Below are 19603 nucleotides of genomic sequence, written 5' to 3' on the forward strand. Positions count from 1 at the left end.
TAGATTGCGCAAGTCTCTGCCAGTAACTGGCCATTTGTGTACGAGCTCCTACCTCTACCAGGAGGGGTGTCCTCAGATCCCTGTGGCTGCTTGGTCTGACTGAGACATGTGACCTTGATGGGATGACGAGTGCCAGGTGCACTCCCCACACCTGGGGGAAGGCTGAGGTCCTCTCTCTATGGGGATAGCCCCAAGGCTTGCCAGGCTGCTGCTGCTGAGGGGATGGAGGGGAATGCTGTTGTAGTCTGTCTGCAGGCCGAGGGCCTATAAGGCTTTGGGGGGCATTTGTAGCATCAGTTGAAAAAGCTGTCAGAGTTGTACAAATTATGTCAAATTGTCTATTTAATTTTTAAAAGAATGCGTCTCACTTTGACATGTCGAGAACCAGGCAGAATACGAAGTTGTACACGGTGGATTAAGTTTCATGTTCCTTTGCCCTCCAGGAGGAAGAGACAGTGATAGAACAGGGAAAGGGGGTGGTGGCCGGTATCACATCGGCCTTGCGCAAGGGGCTGCAGCCTCCGCTCCAGGGGCTGGGTGCCAGGGGAGATAGGGTAATGCGATTATTTTCAATTAGATTAATAAAGAATAATTAGATGTCATAAATCAAGTAATCATAGAATATTGTCATGAGAAAAATATGCAGCTAGAATTAATTAGTTTTCAAATAAAGCACTTATTTTAATTGCTCGAAATGACGGAACCCTTAATTGCCGATGCATCATTTTGGCCTGAGCATTTCGGTTGTTGTAACAACATGACGGGTTTGTTCCCTGCAGTTCTGGGGAAACAATAGAGGAGAACTTGATTTCATCACCTCCGAGAGAGCCTTGTACTAGTAAGGTTCTGGAAACTTCCATCAGGCCCCAGGCAGGTGGCAAGTGTGGGCTGGGCTTCAGCTGGCGATGCGTGTGTGTGTTTGTGTGTGTGTGTGTGTATGCACAAGCCTGTGTGTGTATGCATGTGTGAGCACATGTGTTTCCATGAGCAGGCATGAACATGGTGTGTGTGTGCACGTCGGGACTGCACAGTGGAAGACCTGCAAAGGTGGTCTCTCAGACTGAGTGGTGGGGTACCCCCTCAACCTGGACTGGGGCTTTTCTACTGGGTTGAGGTACTTTAGCAGGATCTGCATTCTTGGTTTTCTCTGAATCCGGGGCCCTTCAGTCCTGTACTCATCTCTGGCCAGCTGTTCTGACAGGGCAGACACAGCTTCGACCAGCCGTGACTTCTGAGGACCCAAAAACTGCTCCTCTGAACTTGTCTGTCAGGCTAGCCTGTCCAAGGGTAGCCACTGCAGGATTTGTGGCCCTGGCCTGTAGCATCTTCAGGGAGCTTACCTGTCTCATGCTGGGACAGAGGCCATGGGTCATGGAGCAGCATGGGGTTGGGTCCCTCTGCTCCCCACAAGAGGCCATCCTTGTGTTTGGGAAGAGTCAGTTGACCTTTGGGAAGAGCCAAAGGTGAAAAAGGTTGTTAGGCTGAAAACCCTGAGAGAGAGAGAAAGAGAGAGAAACAGAGAAAGAGAGAGAGCAACAGACAGACAGACAGACGCAGACACAGACTTGGCCATTTGTAAAGCATGTTCCCAGATACCCGCTCCTTCTCTTTGAAACTCTGTGACAGAGGCAAGATCTAGTGGTAAAATGGCCAGTAAGGGTGACCATCCACCTTAGAGTCAGAGACTGGGGCTGCCCCTTCCTGGCCCTGGCCCTCACTCTGTAGTGTCTGCTCTGGGTCATTAAGATCTAGGACCCAACCCTACTCCCACTGGCCATGGTGGCCAGACCTCATTTGGACATGGGTGCTGGTAGCGGCCTCCCTCCAGGTCTCTGGGCTCATCCTCCCTGCGCCCTGTTCAGGCCCCAGTAGTCTCCAGGCTCTGGTCGCTGCTCTACCTCTGCTCTCTGGTGACCTGGAGCCCCATGGGCCGCCAGCAGGGACCTCAGCCACTTCAACGGTGGCATTTCTTAGGTGTTTTGAACCTTTTGCTCCATTCAGACTACTCCTGGCTCTCTTTTGAAGATAGACTAGAAGGAAAGGGCTTGGGATGCTTTTAAGGAGGGGAGGTACAGGGCTTGGCGTTTGAAGGCGTGGCTGAAGTGGTACACCAGACATGCACCCATTTGAGAAACCCACGCCTCTCCTGCCTCTGTACCCATGTGTGTGCCCAGCCTTGTCCTGCAGCCCCCTCCTGTGTGGGCCTTCATCCTAGGCCTAGAATCCCCTTCAGCCCCTGGCATCAGCCTCCTGGCCAAGGCTCCCTCCTGGAGGAACCTTTCCTGTCTCCTTTGCCCCAGTTTTACTTGCCCCAGCTCCTCTGGTGGCTGTGGCCGCCATAGCGGTTGGGTACATGGCCTCCTCCCTGTTTTATATGCAGGCTGGAAGTGGGTAGGTTGAGAGCTGTTCCAAAGCCTAGCACCCTCAATCCAGCCCAGGGCAGACATATGTGCCCTCTGGCTGTTGGAGCCAGTCACTTCTGATTCTATACCCCCACCCCCACTCATGCTGAGAGCAGCCACCCCTGCACTGTTGAGTCTCTGGCTGCCTGTGGAACTGAGGTGGCATGAGAGGAAGACACAGGCCTCCAGGGACTCTGCAGGGTTGGGTGGTTGAGGTAGGCTTAGTAGGGGCACTGCGTGGATCCCAAAGTGATTTGGTCCCTTGCCCCTTGCCTACATGCTGCTGCGCCGGCCCCTCTGCCCCTTATTGGAAGCACACAGACTCCGGAGCACTCGGGCCTGAGCCTGAGGGGTCGAGGGCAGCTGACTAGACTGTTCCTTTTCCAACAATAAAGGGTCTGCCTCCTTCAAGGGTGGTAATATCGATGAGCAATTGTGGGTGTTTAGACCCAGGACCCATCATGGGGCAGCATTTGCAGGACATGTGAGGACCATCTTCTGGTCCTGCTTGCTCCTCTGGTACCCGAGGACCCTGCACACTCGGAATTTGCTGGGAAGGCTAGTTGGGGTGGGCTTCCTGAGGGAGAAGCTGGAGGAAGGCAGGACGAGTGATGTACAGCCCAGACAAGGACAGGCCTGCTCCAGCCCAAGTGGGACAGCGCTGGGTGGCCAGTGGAATGCAGGGAGCCAGAAGGTGCAGCTAGCGGGTGGACTGGAATTCCTGAAGGCTTGTGGAGGGCTCTGTGCTGGGCAAGCACGGCCAAAGAAGGGTACGCACTGCTGTGGGACTAGGGTGGCGCACGTTGGGACTAGGATGGTCCCACTTGGGTGCAGAGGCCAAGAGACAGATGGAAAAGGGGGTGAAGGGGTGGACTGTATCCAGGGAGGCCTCCTGCTACCTTCCTGAAGGGGGACAGTTGGGTCACTCACATGCCCTCTCTCAGTCCCCAGGCGACTGCACCTCCATCTAGCATGGCAGCCCAACTGCCCTTGCCACCCCCGCCGCCAGACCCCCAGTTTGTCCTCCGAGGGACCCAGTCAGCGGTGCATGCACTACATTTCTGGGAAGGAGCCCAGGGGCAGGGACACCCACTCCTCCTCTCAGGGTGAGTAGCTGCTGTCAACCTGTCCCCAGGGGCTAGCCCAGGGTGAAGTCTGGAGTGGGGGTTAGCGAAGAGCCTAGTGTTTGTTTGGGGCTCCTAGTGAGGGGCTCAGGCTGCCCGTCATCCAGGTGCACTGTGCTCTTAGAGCCCACTTTACTTTCTGTCCCCTTGGGCCTTGCCCCCTCGGAGGAGACAGGAAACATGCCCTCTCTGCTATAGGTGCACTGCTAACAGTGGCCCTTTCTCCCTCTGTGGAGAAGCAGGCTCTACCTGGGGGGTCCTCAGAGACTCCTGACGGTCCCCTTGGAAGAGGAGCATGTGCCACTTTTACCCTTAGTTCACATTTAGAGCTGTCACCTAAGCTAAAAACTCGAGCAGCTGGAACACCGGGTCCACCAGTGGCGTGGTCTCTTGGCTGGCCCTGTAGAGCATGCTAGGCATGTCTGCCCTTCTCCGACACCTCCTCCTGACCCTGCGCCTGCACTTGTCTGAACAGGTCCCTGAGTGGGCTGGTGCACATCTGGAGCCTGCAGACACGGAGGGCGGTTGTCACCCTGGATGGCCATGGGGGCCAGTGTGTGACTTGGCTGCAGACACTGCCCCAAGGGCACCAGCTCCTCAGGTAGGTATCAGTGGCAGTGAGTGTGGTCCCGATGGAGTCAAACTGTGGCCTTCAGTGGGGGCCAGGAGCTCTTCAGTGGAGGCCACCAGGGCAGCCCCATTTGCAACAGGGTGTGACCTCTGTTCTCAGGCCATCCTGAGGCAGTATGTCCGGGGTGTGTGCTGGTGCTGCCTAGGCGGGTGTCCACTGAGAATGGCCTGATGAACATATAAGATGAATCTGTCAGTATCTGCACGCCACTGTGGCCTGAGCAGAGCCTGCCTGGCCTGCTTAGGCTCTCCAGTGGTGAGAACTGGGAGCCCATGGCTGAGCTTGAGGCCTCCCCTTGGAGAAGCCTCAGCTTCCCTCCTGCAGGCCTTGGTGCCCTGGTGTCACAACACTGCTCTGCTGGGTGACCTCCCTGGCTGTGGAGCCATTTTCCCACAAGGTGGCAAAGACTGGTCACCAGGGCGGCACACAGAGCCTGAACATGAAGCTTACCAGGCTGGTCAGGGCTACACTCCACTCCCTGATGTGGCTGCCTTCAGGGGCACTGGGAGCACCACACAGGTGCCCAGGTCTGTAGCAGTCAGGGCTGGCCGATGTAGGGTCAGCAGAAAATGGCAGGAGCAAGGGTGGCCTGGCACTCCTGGTTGAGGAGAGTGCGTTTGCCGGGGCCGTGGCAGGCCTGGCCTGTGAGTGTCACAGGGGCCATGAGGGCCTGGAGGCTGGGCAGCAGACTGGGGAGTGGATGCGTTCTGGCACTTCCACCATGGCCTGGTGGAGTTGACAGGCTGGGGACTCTAGGCAGGAGGTGAGCCAGGAGGCAACAGGAAGAGGCAGGTGGATGAGAGAACAAGTGGGAGGGGCTTTCCTGCTCCCCGTGGGCAGAGGGAGGGACAGGGCAGGGCACAGACCAGGAGGGTGTGCAGGGAGCCAGGGGCACACCTGGCTGCCAGAGCAGGCCATTGTTTTGGGTTACACTGACATCTGCCCCCATTCAGGGATCACTCTCCCAGCCCAGGAATCAATCCCCAAGTCAAATTGTTGCCCTCCTGGACACTCTCTGCCGCAGCACTGCAGGACTGGCCTGTTTTCCTCCTCTGGACTTAGATTCTGGACATCTGGCACCATAGAGCCAGTCCCCAGGAGATGAGGCCTGCTGGGCCCCCACTGGTCTGCAAAGCACTTTTATGCCAGACTCATGCAGCTCCCACCACCCTGAAGGTGGCTGTCAGGTGACCAAGGGACCAGAGGTGTCTGAACATGTGCGTTTGTAGAGCCTTCACAGGGCCTTGCCTCCTTCCTGGCCAGGCTGGCCCAGATGTCCTACCCCCACACACACACCGCTCGGTGCACACGGCCCTCATGATTTTGGTCTTTCCCTGATAGTAGAGTAGACGTCATGTCCAAATACCCCGCTAAGCCACTTGCAGCAGGAGTTGCCATTTGAATTGTTCCTACAGACTTTTCAGCCAAGGTGTAGTCCCTTCTGGGCCTCCTGCTCCTCCAAGGCCCAGCTGCCCTCTGGGAACCCATGGCCATCAGTGCTGGGGTGCCTGATACCCTGCTCTCAGGCTTCGCTCCTCAGAGAGCCGGGCTGATGTGGTGCTGGGTGGCAAGCTCCAGGTGTGACCTGTGAGCAGTGTTAGAGAGCACCACCCCCACTTCCAGCTGGGATGGCACTGCTGCAGCTCCGCTCCAGGCAGAGGACCTGTGGGTCTGGAGGTCTGCAGCACAGACTATGCAGATGCTTGGAACGCCCAGGTGCATTTATATTGCACTAGAGGCCGTGTGCCCAGCTGTGTTTGGAAGCTAAGTCCCTCCCAAAGAGGCTCTTGAGGGAGGAAGGTGGACTTTTATGTCAAGAGGAGGCTGGAGGACAAAAAGCAGGGAGCCAGGGGCTATAGCCCTCTCCAGCCTGTACACAGGCCTCCGGGTAGCCCAGGGGCTGCTCCACAGACACCTCCAGCCCCACCTGCAAACTTAAGGATGCACCTGTGCCCTCAACAGCCACCTGGGTAGGTTTGTTTCCTGCCTTTTTTATTGTGAGGTGTAACATACAGAAAAGTACCCAGAATACATTTGCAGACTGTTGTATTATCACAGAGTGGACACCTGTGTAACTACTCCTAGCAGGAAGCAGAGCACTGCCAGCCCTGCCGTCCGCCCCCATCCCCAGAGGCAGCCCCTCGTGCCTCGCTCGTGCTTTGCCGTCTGAATGTGCATCTCCAAAGGCAGAGACTCATTTCGTCTTTTTTTTTTCTTTTAATAAATGATCTCATTTAATTTACACGACTCTATAAAATAGGTATCAGCAGGCATGTTTTATAGAGGAAGAAACAGGCCCCAGGGGGTGAGGAGACCTGCCGAAGGCAGTGACACCAGGAAGCAAGGCGGTGAGGACCCAGACCCCGGCTGGCCTGACTCCTGAGCCGAAGCCCTTCTGTGGTTCCTACGGCTTCTTCGGAAGAAGGGCGGGTCCGAGAACTTGCTTCAAAAGATAACCTGCTCCACCTTTTTCTTAACTTAAAAAAGTGGAGTCTTCCGGACAGCCTCCTGTTCGTCTGACTTCTTTCACTAGGCTCTGTCTTTGTGAGATCCACCACAGTGCATGTGGCTATGGAGCTCTGAGCGGGCTTTCTCAATGTAGTACTCTGTGTACCCAGATCACTTACCTTCTACTGTCTGCCCCCATTCTTGGGCAGAGATCCAGGTTGTCCACTTGGGCCTGCTATGGATAAAGCAGAAGAAGGCTCCCATCCAGGCCTCCTGGAACCCGGTGTTCATGAATCTACAGGGTGGACCCCATGTCCAAAGGTGGGAGATATCTGGGCCACAGGGTGCAGGCATATTCGACTGCTCGGAGGCGCCAGGCTCTACCCACCCCAGTGCAGTGTCACCTGGGGCCAAGGAGCTTCTGGGTGTGGTGGTCCCTGTGTGAGGATCAGCTGGGGTGACAGGCCAGGAGAGAATGTATACAATTTTAGTAATTAGGGGACCAGGCGAAGGAGGTGTGGGAGCTCTTCCTACTATTCTCGCAACTGTTCTCTGAGTTCGAAACAAATTTAAAAAAAAAAGTTACTTAAAAACAGGCCAGTCCTTTTCTCATGGCGTGACTGCCGTCTTAACCGTGAGTCAGATGTCCTCTGTGTGTGAGCATGTCTCTCACGTGAGGCTCTGGTCTGTCCTTGTGTCGGGGACACTCTTACGTCTATCTCCCTTGTAGCCCAGCAGAACGCATTGTCAGCCCGTTCCTCAGGAGTGCCGTGTGATTCCTAGTCCTCCAAATACCCCGGCATTTTGACATCAGCTCGGCAGGTTCTTCACGATGGAGTTGAGATTTGGACTGGGACTGAGTTCCTCTGGGTCAGCCCGGAAGAGCAGCCAGCTGCACAGCACTGAGTTCTGGGGGCCTGGGCATCTCATGTGACAGGGCAGATCTGTCACAACCCTGGTGGCAACACCAGTGATTAGATGCTGGGCCTTGTGTGGGCTCTCTGTTTTCCTCCCACTGTGCTTTTCTGCCCCAGGGCCCACTGAGTTGTCACGTCTCCTTCGTCCCCTGTGGTCTGTGCTTTCTTCTCTTACCCTTGTTTTTCCTGACCTTGACCCTTGGGAAGAGGGACTGGTCGGGAGTTTTGTAGAGTACCCCTCATGTTGGGTTTGCCTCATGTTTTCTCAGGATTAGTTGGGTCGATGGGCTTTTGGGAGGAAACCCACAGAGGCCAAGAGCTCTTGTCCTATTGTCTGGGAGTCTGTGAGGTCCACAGGAGTCATCTTTGGTGAGGGTCACCTCAGTCACTTGGGGACGGCATGCCTGCAGGTGCCCTGTCTTCAAGGACATTTCCCGCTGCTTACTGCACTCCTCAGAAATGAGTCCCTAGGTCCAGGGACAAAGAATTAAGGAGGGTCAAAGAACATGTGGTCGTGTTGAAGCCACCACAGTGAGTAATAAGCATCTGGGGGAGGTACTTTGAGGTGATGTATACGTCCTGTTTCTCCTTAAGTTTTGCCCACTGATTTTAGCATCCGTCAGTGGGTTCTGCCCCCACAGTTATTACGGGGGTGTTCTTCTGGGGACTTTATGTTTCCTGCACTCCTACTTTGGGAAATTCTACTTTAATTGGGATTCCGTAAGGAAGGTTTATTTTCTCCATTTATTTATGTGTTCTCCCTTGAGTCTGGGCTCATAGAGATTTATTTTATTCTTTGGTTATAATCTCATACTACTGTTATTTATTTTAATTCTCAAATTGCTCCAGCTTTGGCACCTGGGTCCTTTAGATGTCCCCCCATTCTTTATTTATTTTTAAAGTATTTCCTTACTTTCTGGCTACAAGATGCCCAGAACTCGTTTTTTCCCCCACTCCAGCCCTAGTCTCAGCTATTTCTCCAGAAACCTGCTTCCTATTTTTAGAGAAAGGGTAAGAAAGCAGACCAAGGTGCTAGGCATGCTCGTCACTACTGGGGTTATTTGCTTCTAGGTCCTCTCAGGGGGCAGCCAGGGGAGTACCTGTGTGTGCACGGACCACGCTGTGTATATATACCTGTATGCACCTGTATGAACCACGCTGCATATATACCTGTATGCATCTCTGTGTCTGTCTGCCTGTATATGTATTGGCGTAAGCATGCATTCATCCTGGCGTCTCTGATCCAGATCCAAAACCACAGGTCCATCTCGCCTCCCCTGGGCTTTTTTGTGATTGCCTTCTGGGATGGGAGAAACCTGGGTCTTGTTGTCCGCCACTTACATACTTTTCTGTTCAACCCTACTGTACACATAAGGAGGTTGAGAATTGCCATCCCACACCCCTGTGAGAAACAGATGGACCAACTAGAGTCCTTTGTTTCTATACAGTTATTTTTTTCTTTGACCTTGCAGTATCGAATTGACACACTTTTCCAAAATTCCTTAAGTCAGCTTTTGTCTCCCCTCCTGCTGGACTCAGTATGCCCTACATTTGTTATAGTCTGCAGTCCATCCTAAGATCCTTATGTCCTGATTGTTTGTTAATGTAGACACAGTCAAGTTTGTGGCATAAATCTGTGGCCTTGACAATGCCCACGGTCATGTTACGTGCCACCCCAGGGCTATACAGAGCAGGCCATACCTTGGAGTACCACTGTAGTCTTCTCTCCTGCCATCATGCCTCTCCTGGAAGGTCACACACACCAATGGAATCATGCAGTATGTGGCCTTTCGAAAATATTTTTGAAAAAAATCTGGATTCCTTCACTTGGCAAAATGTATTGAGACTGTGCAGGTTGTTGCATGCGCCCTACTTTGTTCCTCTGTTGCTGAGTGGAATTGCATGATGTAGATTTACCAGTTTGTTATCCAGTCTCCTGTTGAAGGCTTGTTTCCGGTTTGGGCAGTTATGGACAGACTTGCTGTAAACATTTATGTACAGGTTTTCGTCCGAATGTGGGTTTTAAATTCACTTGGGAGAATACCTGAGGGTGGGATTGCCAGGTAGTCAGAGTTAGTTCACAAAGGGGTGGAGGGAGGGAGACACCCGCTTTGGCAGCATGGGGAGAGAGTGGCAGGAAGATGACCTCCCTCCCCAGGTGTGCCCCTGGGATGCCCACGAGTGTGTCAGGCATTGGGCATCTTGGACGCAGACTCATGTGTGAATGGGGCCGAGACGCCCTTCCTCAGCTGAGGTGCCCCAGCCCGATGATCTGGCACTGGCCATAGCCCATCTCTGGAAAGTGTCTCCTGCCTTCCTTTGGCCTCAGGTTGGCCACAGCAAGCTGACATTTATTCAGGTCACCTGGGAGGCTCATGGCCTGTCTCCTCTTGGTTTTGACAGTCAGGGCCGGGACCTGAGGCTGTGCCTGTGGGACCTGGCGGAGGGCAGAAACACCGTCGTGGACTCTGTGCACCTGGAGAGCATGGGCTTCTGCAGGGGCTCCATCCTGGCTGGGGGCCAGCAGCACTGGACACTGGCTGTGCCAGGGAGAGGCAGTGATGAGGTGAGCACCAGTCTGTACAGCCCCTTGTTCACAAGCCCCTGGGCGCTCAGTTTCCCCCACATGGGCAGGCGCATTCTTAGCACCTGGTTGCAGGAATGTTATGCCTGCTGAAGGACTCCAGCAGCTTTGGGACAGGTCTGGGTCTGTCTGCTGGGTCGAAGCTCCAGGGTCCTTAGGATAGGCCTTGGCCTGGTCAACTGTGAAGTGGCCCTGGTGGTTAGAGTCAGGAAAGAGGTTCGGGGGATAGCTGGTGTCTCTGAGAGGCCCTGAAACCCGGATCAGTATAGATGGACGAGTATCAAGGCTGAGGCTCTCAGGTGTACTGAGGGAGAGACTGCCCATACAGGTCCTCAGAGGACTGAGGAGCAGGCACGGATGCAGGGAAGTCCCTGGAAGGCAATCAGGAGGTAGAGGGAGCCAGGGCCGAAGGGGAGGGCAACCTTTTGGGGAACAGAACTGGGCGCTGGTGTGAGAAGTCACAGGCAGGGCTAGGGTGTGAGGGGTAAGGGCTGGCACTGGGGTGGCGATCGCAGTACAGAAGGGCACAGGTGAGTAGGGGAGCATCAGAGAACAGGGCTGGAGGGTGGGGTAGGCGTGACTGAGCCTCGGAAGTCACTGTCGGATGGTGCTCAGGCCAGAGCGGTCAGCAGTGGTTGTTAGTGGTGGCAACTGTCAGTCCGGACAGTAGAGCCCACACCCTGGGGACAGAAGAGGCAGAATTCCCCAAGGAAAGCAGTGTCCAGGGTGCGGGACAGATGGCAGGAAGCCAGGGCAGGGGTGATAGAGGAGGCAACGTGGCTAGAGGTGCCAGCTCTTGGGGAAACTGAAGGGAAATGGGAGAAGAAACCTACAAGTGGTGATTGGATGGCCTGGGGAGTGTCGGGGCTAGCTGCTGGGGGCTGGGGGTGGGGTGGAGGGCAGGGAGAGGGAGCCCCTTGTCTGCCTCCCACTCCCTGTGTCCCCTGATGGCCCTGAGAGCCTGCATAGCAGGCAGCTCTGAGCAGGGACCCGAGGCCTGTGCACACGGGAAAGTTTGGCCCCCACCCAAGAAGAACCATTTGTCTTAACGCATATCCAGTTCATAAATAATGAGATAGGAACAGGCATTTATTTGTTCATGATTGCATTTAAATCACCAATTAGGAGCTACATACACTTTTCTTGCCAATTTGCCAAAAACCTGTTAAAAGTTTTATTAATGTGAAAAGAAAGGAGTGTGCTTCCTCTGGCAGAGCCTGAGCCAGGCAGCCCAGCCTTCCCACTGTGCCGCACATGCAGAGATCGGCCTGGGGGCCGAGCCAGCTCTCCTGCCCAGGCCAGGGTGCCGCGTGCTGTCCTCCACCTCGGCCACCCCAGGACTTCCGACTGGGCACGTTTCACCTCCTGCCCTCACCCTTGTCCCCTGGGCCTGGCCTCTGAGGCTACTCATCCCTCCTTCTTGAGGGTATTTTTAACTGACCTCCTGGCTCCCAGTTCTAGCAGCATCTGTGTTTTTCAGGAGCAGCCAGTTTGGGGACCTTGCACATCCTGGGAAAATGGTTATTGTCCATGTTCCCACCTGGAATCTGCTTGGATGGGGCCCAGGAAAAGCATCGCTGGCCTGTGCCCAGACAATGCCCGGAGAGGACATGCTCCCACTTTGCTCGGCCATCTGGGTGGCCGCGCTTGTCCAAACCTAACATTTTCCTTCTGGGAACAAAAGTTGCAGTTGAGTGCCAGATGGAAAGCACTCTGGTGTCTGCAGGAGGCTCTGAGCACTGGCTGTTGGGCCTTCCCTGGTCCTCAAGATATAGCTCCTTATACACCTGCCCCCACGCTCTCTCCCATAGCACCTAGCTCAGACCTCGGGGCTGTCCTGGTTTCCCCCTCACCTCCTCTCCTCCTAACTAGAGCAGACTTGCTGGGTGACTCACGCCTGCCGAATCCCCTTGTCCTTGTGCCGCTCCTCACTGTCACCAGAGGAGTCTTCTTGAGCCATGGACCTGTGTGCCAGGCTGTCCAGGGTGCAGATCTGTGCAGACTGGCAACATTCGCTTCCTCTGACATCCTTCTCCCTGTGTCTTCTCCTTCCCCCACCAGCCACTCAGCATCTTGAAACCCGCCTGTCCTTCTGTTATGGTGACAAAAGAAGCAAATCTCGTTTTAAGAAATCTGAATAATTCAAGAAATAGAACAGTGCAGAGAGTAGGAAATCAGGTGTCCAGCCTCCAGCAGTTTGGTCTGTGTCCTTCCAGACCCTCTACTCACGGCACAGTCATGGGCCAGCTCACATGGACTCTGTGAAGCGACAAAGGAGGCCCTCCCACTCAGCCGCAGCCTGCTGCTTTGCACTTGGTCCAGGGTCAGGGCTCCGGACTCGAAGCATAGGACTGAAAAGAGCATCTCTCTCCCTCTCCCTCTCCCCTGCAGCATCACTCCCGCAGAGAACAGAGAGCCCCCTCTCCTTTCTCTGCAGTTTTTACTTTGGGGCCACACCCGTTGCCACTGCATCTTAGTTATCTACATCCTCTTATATTTCTTTTTATTTTGCTATAGCTTTTCCTTGAGCATCTGCTGATCCAGGGGCTCCTTCTTCTGGCAGCCTCTTATTTCAATGATGGTAACAACTGCTCACATCACTTTAGTTCTTTTCTGTCTCCTCTGTGGGCAGTAAGAGCCCATGCGGTTGCCATAGATGCTGGCCTGACGGTGGTGGGGAACCTGTGTGCGTGTGTGTGCATGTGTGTGAGTGGGTGTGTGTTCACGTGCATGTACGTGCATGTGTATGTGCACATGTGCATGCCTGGCAGGGGCCCCAGGATTTGCCCTTCCTAGCAGTGAGCCTGTCCCCCGGTGTTGGGACACTGCGGGCTTCTGGTGAGAGCCCTGCCTAAAGCACACCCACAGCCCCAGCTTTTGGAGGTGCTGCCCAAGGACAGAGGCAGGTGTGAGCCACTTCACAGAACCCTGAAGCTGAGAGGACCAGGACACAACACTGGCTTTCCACTCTGTCTGCAGCTGCCCTCAGATGTGGCACCCAGTGCACTGCACGTGTGGCAGATCTGGAACTTAGACCTGGGACTTAACTCCAATTCTCAGGCCAGTTTTTCTATGTGCATTTGTGAGATCAGCTCAGACCCTCACACAACTTGAGTTCACCTCAGGCTCTCATTGCTAGGGGTTCTGCACTCTGGATGCCAGATAGCAGACCTGCTATCCATGACCCCTCAATATCCCCGACCGATTCGGACCTCAAATTCCTCATCTGCAAATCAGAAAATGCCCCCATGTCGGTGAGGAGTGATGTATGGCTCCACAGTTGGCTGCACATAGTTACTATGATATTGGTGGAGCCACTCACGCCAGTGCCTGTGGAGCTAGGGGCTAGCCGAGTCTCCCCACCATGGAACGGCAGACCTGCATCACATGGAATCCCCTTCCTTCTTCCGAGCCCTGCAGGAGTGGCACCCTTGCCCCCGCTTGGCAGATGAGGGAGCTGAGGCACAAGACATGCAGACAGCTGGGCGCCCAGTTCCATTCTCAGGGGCTCCAGTGTCCAGGCCTGCTCCTCATGGCCTTGACAGTCCCCTGCAGACGGTGTAGGGCAGAACCTGACCCAGCTCAGTGGATAGGCTGGCCCAAGTGTGAGCTGGCTGTGTGGGGCAACAAGGCACATCTGCCAGCTCAGTTCAGGTGACACAAAACAGCCACGACACCCAGAGTAGAGATATGGGCACTGGGAATAATAGCCAGGCTCCAAACAGAGCTTCCCATGGTGCCCATCATGGTCATTTCCTAGATTGGGTGGTGGGACCCCAGGTGGTCCCTGTGCAAGTCTTTGTACCATTCGAAATGCTTGGGATAGTGCAGAGTCATTCACATGTAAAACCCACGACAAATAAGGGAAGCAGGCAGAGGTTGGGAGAATGGGCGAGCTGAGGCTCCTGCTAGGCAAGGTGATAAAATCGGGAGAGGAAGGAGGCAGCAGCGGAGTGGGAACACTGCTCAGATATGTGCCGGTCATTCAGGAATGACGCATACGTTGTTTTGCAAGGCCCATAGCACTAGAGCCCACGAGTCTGTGCGGCCTAATTAGGAGGCTGAGATCCCAGGTTCTTACCGGGAGCAGACAGAAACTTGCAGCAGTCTTGGCTAATCGCCTTAAAAGTCTCTTGTTTGTATAGCAGACTGACTTGGCGCCGGCCCAAATCAACTTGTTTTCTTACTGTCAGGTTCAGATTCTGGAGATGCCATCCAAGACGTCAGTGTGCACCCTGAAGCTGGAGGCAGATGCCAAGCCAGGCATGCCCATGTGCCTGGAGCTGTGGCAGGTAAGGCCTAGCGCACGCCAGCCACGCCCTGTCAGCCACGCCCGCCAGCCGTGAATCATGCCCCATTCGGGATTTGGTTTGTCGTCAAACCAACAGGGCAATTAGCCCCTTGGGAGAACATGTGCTTGCTGCCTTTCTCAGCAGCCTCTGTCTCCTGCAGCCCCTGCCACTCTCTTGCTACTGCAAGGGATGCTCCTGTAAACCGCTCAGGGCAGGCCTCCGCAAGTTAGAGTGGGGGGCATCTCTCTGCCCATGCAGTGAGGAGGGACAGCTGGGTCAGCTGAGCTGGCCCCCTCCCGGGGAGGGACTCCTCCTCTCCTCTCTATACACCAGTCCCTGGCCCTGCACAGAGCTGGGAGGGAAGCGCTGACTAACCCTGCAAGCCTGCACAGCCCGGCTGTGCTTGGGATTAATTTTTGTTACTTCTTTGCCTCAGAGAGGCAGAAGTGGGCTTAACATGCTGACTTTTTCCATGCCACACTTAGAATTTCTGGTCTGCAACCATTTCCTTTTTTCTTGACTGTTCTTTCTCATTAGAGAGGATCAGGAGGCTTCTTCTGGAGTGGCAGCAGAAGCCAGGTAGTCGAGTGTGAGGGGTTTCACAGGCCTGAGTCCAGGCAGGATGGGTTTTGGCTCCTTGTCTGAGCCCGAGGCCTGGAGGGATCCTCCTGGGCCGGCCTGCCTTCACCAGAGGCTCTGGTTCTCCTCGAGGCACAGTTGCTCAGCACCCCAGAGGTCAGCGCTGGCTCAAAGTGTACGTATCCATTCCTTGGACCACTCACGTTTGGGGCAGCAAAGCAAATGGTCTGGTATATTCACTTAGAATCCTCGGCAGCATCTTGGCCATTGCAGAAACTGGTAAGCAGATCACAACAGTGCCCACCTCAGGAGTGCTACTTACAGGCCATTTTCCCAGCTCTGTTCAGTTCACCAGCATCTTCTGAGGGCCACCCTGTGCCAGCCTGGGATCAGGAGCAGGCGATTCCTGCCTTGTACCTCAATGCTTGTTTGAACTCTTCCTAAGAGTTAGACCAGATGGGCTCAGGCAGTTTGGAGATGTTTGCATGACCAACAGGATCGTGGGGACAGGTATTCCCAAGCCTTCTGCCGCTTTAAGGACCAGAAAGATTCCCTGGCCTTTCTAGCAGTTGGTTTCCTCCTGTGGTTTCTTAACTAAGAATGTTCCGATTGGAATTCAGGATCCCGGGTAAGCTGACGCTATGATGTGTTGCTCCTGCCACAGTCCTTCAGAGCAGCCCGTGCGGGTGAGGAGGTGAGACTCTGAGGCTCACCTAGATGACGAAACTCTGGGCGCCAGCAAGTTTGTGGACACTTGGGGAACACCCTCGAGGCTATGCCACTGTGGCACGGTGCAGTGCTCACAGGTCCCAAGGCAGGACGTCTGTGGCTACATCCACTCACACTTCGCTCCCTGGCAATGCTGTCATTGCATAATCATGTAAAAATTCCAGCAGAAAAATGTGTAGAAATGGGATGTACAAACTTGTTAAGGTAATTAATATAGTTGACAGAAGGACAAATCACGTTTTTGTTAGTTGATACAGATTCAACAGAAAGCATTCTGTTAAGAAAAGTCTGTGTTAATCTTAGATGTCCGTTTTTTTCTCTCCAAACCTTAAGGTCCAGGCTGTAGTTTATTAAGCCTGAGTGTGGTAGAGTGGCCTGACGTGGTATTTTTTTCTGAGACATTCAGATGCATTCTTGTTTTATTCCTCAAGGAAGCCAACCTGCTTTGTTGTGATGATTATCACATAAAAGGTCAGGATCAGAATGGAGCCTCATGTGTCTCTCATACCAGTCCTGAGAGCAGTGGACCCCATCCAAGCTGGTGGCTCCCACGAGACCTCAAGGGCCAGCACCACAGATTGGGGAGGGGGGTGTGTCTCAGAGTGAGTCCTTATAGTGACTTCAGGTCTTCACCTCGTGGAAGTCAGCCTAGCACTAAGGCCGTGGCCACCAAAGGCCCATGGCCACAAGAGCACGTCTTACCTTTAGTCTGTCACTGTAGGGCCACAGGGACCTGCATGCTAGGAAGGAAGCTGGAGAGGCTTGCAAGGCAGGTAGAGAGCAGGGGCCAGAGCTCAGCATTTGGGCCCCCTTGGCAACTGTGGGGTGAGTCCCTGCAAGCCAGTCCAGCCCCTGCTCTGGCCTCCCCATGGCACCTCAATGGATAGATCACTAGCATGGAGCCCCTGAACTAGCTAAGGTGCTCAGAACCCAGACACCACAGGCATCACCCTGGGTTATAGAGACTGACCAGAAACAATGTGTCAGCGATGGCAGGAGCCACAGAGGAGGGAAGAACGTACCCACACAGCATGTTCACAGGAGCTCCAGCAAGAGGCGAGGAGGGCCTCTGGTGCTGTCTGCCCACGTCCTGTGAGGCCCAGGCACTATGCTCAGCACCAGCCTTGCCCACCAGCAGTGGACCATCCTCAAGAGTTGCAGGCGACCCAGGAGGTAATCTTGCTGACCAGTCCCCCAGGCCCCCAGTCTCACTGGTGACCATCCAGAGGCTGAGGGGGGCCAGGCCCAGTTGGAGCTCACCAAGGCTCAGTTAAGCTCCTGGCTCTTGGAGAATTCACTGGGGAGGGGATGTGCTCAGTTTTTCTGACATTCTGGTGAAGCCAACCCCAGGCAACTCAGTTGGGAACACTGAGATGAATAAAGAACAAAAGGCATCAGCCGGTGGGTACTCTCTGTCCTGGAAGCAACCTAGGCATCTGTCCTAGAAGCATTTCCTGTTTGTGGTACCTGGGGACCAGGAACCAAGTATGGGGCGCCACTCTCAGTGCCAGGGCGACACGGACTCCTGCCATGCCCTTCTGGAGTTGATGCAGAAGCTAGATAAACGAGGCGTCTGCCCAGGGTGCGGGCCCTCTGACCTGTGCCCTCATTCATCACAGTAGCTCAGCGCCGTGGCGGCTCACCAGGCCTGGGGGTTGGGAGGCTTCTGCGGCGAAGTTGACAAAGCACAGAAAGTTCATTTTTCATTGACATGGAGCTCACAGTTTTCTTTGGTTGGTGGTTGTAGACAGGTGACTGGCCCCACCAAGGGGTCGAGAGTCTCCGACCTGTTGAAAAGAGGGCCCAGCAGCACCCTGCGATCCTGGTAGGATCCTAGCTGGTGAGCAGCGGCATGGCATTGTGAGGCACACTAGGCGGCCCCAGGGCTCTGTGCCCTCCATTCTCAGCCCTCGGGGTGCCCCAGCACTAGCCCGTGCAGGCCCTGTACTGATGGTGTCAGCCATCAAGGGGGCGTGCAGAGCCTCTGAACTGTTAACCGCCACGTGAAGAACACAGGAAACAGCTCCCCGGCTGGGCTGCCCCCGGGGCCAGCAGAAGAGACAGCCCATTTCTCAAGCCCTCTCTACCCCAGAACATATCAGGAGCCTTCAGGAGCTGACTGCTGTGCTTTTCCCCACAGGCAGATTCCAGCCCCCGCCCACTTCTTCTGGCCGGCTATGAGGACGGATCGGTGGCCCTGTGGGACATCTCTGAGCGGAAGGTGTGCAGCCACATTGCCTGCCACACAGAGCCTATCATAGGCCTTGACTTTGACTCCCAGAAGGCCAGGGGCGTCTCGGGCTCCGCGGAAAAGGCGCTGGCTGTCTGGAGCCTGGATGAGCAGCAGGCCCTGCAGGTCAGTGCGCCAGACCCGAGATGTCATTTATCCTGCTCTGCACTAACAGTCTGATAGGCTGAAACAATATTTAGGCATGAAGAGGAGTTGTTGCAGATCGCTGGCTAATTAATCACTCTGAGGCGGGGCGCAGGCTGGCCTGTCCTCGTGGCCAGTGCAGGAAGAAGGAGTGTGGGCGTTTGTGAACTGTTCACATGGTTTGGGTTTCTCTCAGACCTTGGGTTAACAGCAGTCACGTCTTGTCCATCTAGAGAAAAGGCATGTAGAGTCCAGGAGTAAGTACGCAAGCTCATTTGCAAAAATCAGAGGAATTTGGTCAGTAAGGAACTGATTAATCAAAAAACAAAAATTGCCCAATGTGGAGAAATCCACGGAGTCACGCCCCAGTGGCGATCTGCGAGCAGGCTTCTGGGAAGCTGTTCCTCACGGGCAGTGGGGAAGTCGTGTGAGGCCTCAGAGTGGAATAGGGCATTGCTGAAAACCTTCCCATAATGTCCCAGGAAATCTCATAATGTCCCAGTAGACTTTCTCATCTAGCGTACCTTGTGGAGCACTTGGGGGCCAAGTCTGGGCCTCTGCCTGGTGCTCAGCATGGGGTGGTGCAGCCTGCACACTCAGCCCTGTTTAGGATGCGAGGGATGGAGTTTGGGGGCAAGGAGCTTCCTGTCCAGGCCCAGGAGGCTAAGGCCATGGGGGATAAGACGCTAGGTGTGTCCTGGGCTTCCTGGCCCCCAGACGGTGACCTGGGTGCACACTGGCTTCTGGCAGTGGGCAGAGAGCCCCTATTAGCCAGGAAACCTTGGAAGGCTGTGACTTGACCACGGTTCCTTGGAAAGGCACCTCTGTGAACCCAGGTCTGGTCGGGAGCAGGGCCCCAGGTAGTGCCAGCAAAAGTAGGAGCAGCCTAGCTCCTGGCCTCACCTAGGCTCTCATCACTGGACAAGGCCTGGGGGCTGCCTCCTCTGCAGGGCTGTGTGGTCTAGGCTTCACCATAGACAGGGGACCAAGGAAGAGGAGTTCTCTCGGGGGCCTTCTCCAGGTGGGAAAACCTTGCCCAGCAGCCTGGAAACCCGCAACAACCCAAAACCCCCCAACCCCGGGGCCGGGGAGGGGGAGTGGCCCTGAGCAGATACCACTGGGCCCCTGAGGCACATGGGTGGGGGTGGGAGAGATGGGCCCCGGGTGAAATCAGGGCATGTTGCAGTGCTCAGCAGGCATCACCATGCCCTGGTTGCAACCTGGGTGTTCAATGTTGTCACCGCGTCATCCCAAGAAGGGTCAAGCAAGGACAACTGGGGGCAGGGCTGGGCAAGGAGTCCTGGGCAAGAGGGAGGCCGGGAAGGAGCAAGGCAAGAGGGTGCACCCAAGACAGCAGTGACATAGAGGCCCAAGGACAGACACTGAGGTCGGGCAGAGTGAGACTGAGAGATGCCCTTTCGTGTTGCAGCTGGAGGGGCCAGTGTCATCCCCAAAGTAACAACAATCCCTTTGGAGAACCAAGGTTAGAACCAGAGCAAGTGGCCAGTGATAGCAATGATGGG

The 19603-nt window shown here is 55.0% G+C and overlaps 1 protein-coding gene across 7 annotated transcripts in view; it reads left to right on the forward strand.

Moving 5' to 3' along the window:
- GNB1L (G protein subunit beta 1 like) overlaps positions 1-19603 on the forward strand; it is a 53420-nt gene that overhangs the window by 22289 nt on the left and 11528 nt on the right. For 6 of the 7 annotated variants that reach the window (XM_011367189.2, XM_023534696.1, XM_011367193.2 and 3 more), the window contains 5 exons: positions 3347-3508; positions 4002-4127; positions 9926-10088; positions 14300-14398; positions 17847-18062. In XM_011367189.2, coding sequence (XP_011365491.1) covers positions 3347-3508; positions 4002-4127; positions 9926-10088; positions 14300-14398; positions 17847-18062 — 766 coding nt within the window. The remainder of the gene's footprint in view (positions 1-3346; positions 3509-4001; positions 4128-9925; positions 10089-14299; positions 14399-17846; positions 18063-19603) is intronic. The other variant, XM_023534697.1, reaches the window with a different exon arrangement.

The sequence above is a fragment of the Pteropus vampyrus genome, unplaced genomic scaffold, assembly GCF_000151845.1.
Source record: "Pteropus vampyrus isolate Shadow unplaced genomic scaffold, Pvam_2.0 Scaffold130, whole genome shotgun sequence".
Lineage (NCBI taxonomy): Eukaryota > Metazoa > Chordata > Mammalia > Chiroptera > Pteropodidae > Pteropus > Pteropus vampyrus.